The sequence below is a fragment of the Photinus pyralis genome, unplaced genomic scaffold (assembly GCF_008802855.1).
Source record: "Photinus pyralis isolate 1611_PpyrPB1 unplaced genomic scaffold, Ppyr1.3 Ppyr1.4_LG2, whole genome shotgun sequence".
NCBI lineage: Eukaryota > Metazoa > Arthropoda > Insecta > Coleoptera > Lampyridae > Photinus > Photinus pyralis.
The window spans coordinates 21,811,667-21,815,731 of record NW_022170403.1 but is presented as its reverse complement, the minus strand read 5'-3'; the positions used below and the strand labels follow the sequence as shown (position 1 = coordinate 21,815,731).

The following is a 4,065-nucleotide window of genomic DNA, read 5'->3' as shown; positions in this document are numbered from 1 at the left end:
ATGCCGATTGTATGCCGATGATGACACTCTTCTGGTAGAAGGTACAAATGAAGATTACGGGCAAAATGAGGCAAACACCAATCTAGCTCTTATAAGTACCTGGTGCAATAAGAACTGTTTAGTAATGAATGCAGGAAAAACAAAATCGCTCGTTTTTGGATTAAAACAATATAATACGTCCCACGCATCACATTCTGTGTCGTTTCTTGGTGTCCATTTGGACCCAAAGTTATCATTCCATGGCCACCTGGAAAAACTTACCATCAAATTCAGCAAACATTTGTTCGTTATGCGACGATTAGCAAAAACTGTCTCAACTCAAGTTTTAATTAATACATATTACGCATTTTGTCAAAGTGTGCTATCATATGCTCTACTTACCTGGGGTCATTCTTCGCTGTTAAAATACGCGTTTAAGCTACAACGTCGAGCTGTTAGAATTTTAGCCAAAATTGGATATCGTGATGATTGTCGTACAAGTTTTATAAAATTAAAGATACTCACGTTGCCATGTCTATTTGTGTTAACATGTGTTTGTCATGTCAAACCTACACTGGATACATATTCTCTTCACTCTGATATACATAAATACAATACAACAAACAAGGACTTAGTACGGATACCTTATTATCGATTAAGCAAAACTCAGAATGGACCCACCAACATGGCACTTAAAATATACAACCATCTACCCAGCTGTTTAACCGCCTTAGAATTAAAACTATTTAAGTTAAAGGTTAAAGCTTTCTTATTAAGTAAAGCGTTCTATTCTGTTGAAGAGTTTCTGCTTTACGATATGAAAACTTTTCCAGGTAATTATTAAGCATTTATAATATTTTAGATTTTTCCATTGTTTTGACGAATGTAAGTTTCTTTTGTTAACTATGCATGAAATAAATATTATTATTATTATTATGGTCGGTGTTTCTTGTGAGAACTCAGGTCTAGCCTGGTTAACTAATCGCACGGATTAAAATCAAGTAACGATTAGTGTCTGTGTCTGTGTTTGGTAAAGTTATGTAGGGTTCTAAAAAAAAATAAAAAATAAAATAAATATTCACACACTCACATTGGAAATCTAGGGATAGTATGTAATTCATACTTACCAACATAGCTATTAATGGCCACAATAGTCAACGCTATCAGGAAAGAAGAAAACAAAACAAAAATATCATTATAATAATTCCTGTAATTTTATTAAATAGAGTTTATTGTGCAAGTGTTTCTTTGGCTTATTATTATTATCATTATTATTATTAAAACGTCTTACCTAACCCGCCACATTCGTGTAAAACATGAATTCTATCCAAATCCATACCTGTACAAAAATGAAAGGCGCATTGGAGTGACCTATAAACTTGGTACTTAGCACTTTAATCGATTTAATTTGAATAACTGTGTTAATAAATAGTTGAAATAGTTCCTGTGTCATAATAGCAACCATTCTTATTAACAATACGTCATAAAATAAGCCTTAAATGTATGTATAGGTTAACTACACTACTCAATTCAGAAGCAGGTAGGCAATGCTCGCAATAACAAATTAATACACGATGTTTAATGAAATTGAGGTTGGGAGAGATGCCCCACCCCGGCAATCTGTAACCGAATTACCGACAAGCGTGGTTATAGGTTATAATTCATCCACAGTCAATTAGGTTAGTGTTCCAAGCCATAATTTGTAAAAATATGTCTCACAAATGTTAATACATCAAGTTCTTTATATTGCTTAATAATTTTTCTAGTATGTAAAAATAGTTATTTACATATGAGTATGGTAAATCAAGGTTTACGTTAACGAGTGAGATGTTTACTGCCGAAGCGTAGCTGAGGCAGGAATTTCGAAACGAGTAACGTTAAATGATTTAACATACAAATAATGTAAAACATTTTATTTCATACCGCTCCATTTCTATTAAAATACCATAAAAATTTTGATTAGAATGTTGTAGGTATACACATTGAAATAAAAGCAAAAGTCGATCACTTGATTTGTTTGATCTGACAGTAGTTTGACAAATATCAATGCATACGTTTAGATGGATGTCAGTTGCGGTTGCTAGGCAAAATTTCCAGTCTGGTAAAAATTTTCAGTCTGGTAAAGTACTATTTACCAGACTCAAATCAGTCTGGGAAAGCGGCGATTACTAGATAGTATGAAATAATAGTAGATTGTATGACAAGTAGGAAAAGTTGCATATTCCTGGACGATGATAGTGATTGTAAGCCGAGGCGTTAGCCGAGGCTTACAACTATCAGAGTCCAGGAATATACTTTTCCTACGTGTTGTACATACTATTTTTTAGTCGATAGCCAATAGTTAAAACACCAAATATACCATTTCAAACTAAATTTAATTTTCACCAATTGTCATTTGGTCTAATGTCATTAGTCTAGGCTTGTATGCGATAGGTGCGAGGATCGAACCCGGGCGGCGCCTTTTTTTTATTTACAGTAATTAATAAATGCAAACATCAAGTTTGTTTTCCGAGCATGCATTGTTTGAACGTTACCATGGACATGACGTAAACAAATCGAAAATTTTTTCGTTTGAGTGAATTTATAATTAGTTGATGTGCAATATTAATATAAAATGGATATCGATGGTAATTTTGATGAAGATTTATTTTGTAGAACACCACCTGAAGTTTTGGAGGCAGTCAATGAAGCTACTCTTAATCTGTTGCCAACTAAATCGAGGGGAAGTATGAAAATGCTTATCAACGTTTTATGGAATATAGATCAAGTAAAGGAACTTATTCGTTTTCGGAAAATGTGGTACTCGGATATTTTCTTGATTTGTCGAAAAAGATGAAACCCTCAACACTTTGGGCAAATTACTCCATGTTGAAGGCCACTCTTATGTTAAAGCAAAATGTAGACATCACTTCATATAACAAACTGCGAGCATATTTGAAAAAGCAATCCGTGGGTTACAAAGCAAAGAAGTCGAAAGTCTTCACCAACGAACAAATCCGAGAATTTATGATGAACGCTCCAGATGATACTTACCTCATGGCTAAAGTAAGATTTTAATTGAAAGGCCTGAAGATTATAATTTAATTTTTTTAGGTTGTGGTAATTTTCGGAATTTATGGCGCCTGTCGGCGAGAGGAGTTATGTAACATAAAGCTTACGGACATTGAGGATTTGGGTTCACAACTACTGGTGAAGATTCCATGCAACAAAACCAATAAACCACGGTCGTTTATAGTAAACGACACTTATTTAGAAACATACCGTAAATATGCAGCCGTTCGACCATCCAATTTTCACTGCAATAGGTTTTTCTTCAAATACCATAATGGTAAAGGATTTAAGCAAGTAGTGGGGGTGCATACATTTGCCAGCATTCCACAAATCGTTGCTAACTTTTTGAAACTGTCCGATGCAAACCTTTACACGGGACATTGTTTTCGAAGGACATCTGCGACAATTTTGGTAGATAATGGTGCAGATTTGACTGTTTTAAAACGTCACGGCGGTTGGAAATCGTCGAATGTGGCGGAAGGATATATAGAAGAATCCTTAAAAAATAAAATGGATGTGGCAGAGAGAATAGTTACTTCAATTTCTGGCGCACATATTCAGTGTAAGGGTGCAAGCAATGTTGGCGTCTCTACTAGCACCATCTCCAAAACAAATACGGAGTCCACTTCTTCAATTAACTATGAAGTAGAGTCGACATTGACTGGACTATCAAATTTGATTGGAACCTGCAATAATTGTACTATTAATGTACATATTAATAGGCAATAAACTATTCATTTGCGTGTATAACTGTTCTTTTATTTTTTCATGCTCACAAGAATATAGATATTTTCCCGTACTGTACAGGAATTAAGATTCCCGTACAGTACGGAAATCACATGCTTTGTGATGACATAAACAAAACAATAATATGCCATTTTTCCGACTATCGACTAAAAAATAAATTACGCAAAACTTATCTTGTATACGATTTGCGATTACCACGTTTCAACCACGCATCGAAGTAGTGTTTACTATGACAACGCACAGGCGCTGCTGTTAGTTGCGCGGTTCGTTTTTAAAACACAGGCCTTG

At 34.6% G+C, this 4,065-nt stretch overlaps 1 protein-coding gene across 1 annotated transcript; it reads left to right on the top strand.

The window, feature by feature from the left end:
- The first annotated feature begins 2,709 nt into the window (after positions 1-2,709).
- On the top strand, positions 2,710-3,759 carry LOC116163882. The gene is made up of 2 exons (XM_031478012.1): positions 2,710-3,024; positions 3,073-3,759. The coding sequence occupies exons 1-2, from the start codon at positions 2,731-2,733 to the stop codon at positions 3,757-3,759; spliced, it is 981 nt and encodes a 326-aa protein (XP_031333872.1). The 5' UTR covers positions 2,710-2,730.
- The last annotated feature ends 306 nt before the right edge of the window (positions 3,760-4,065 follow it).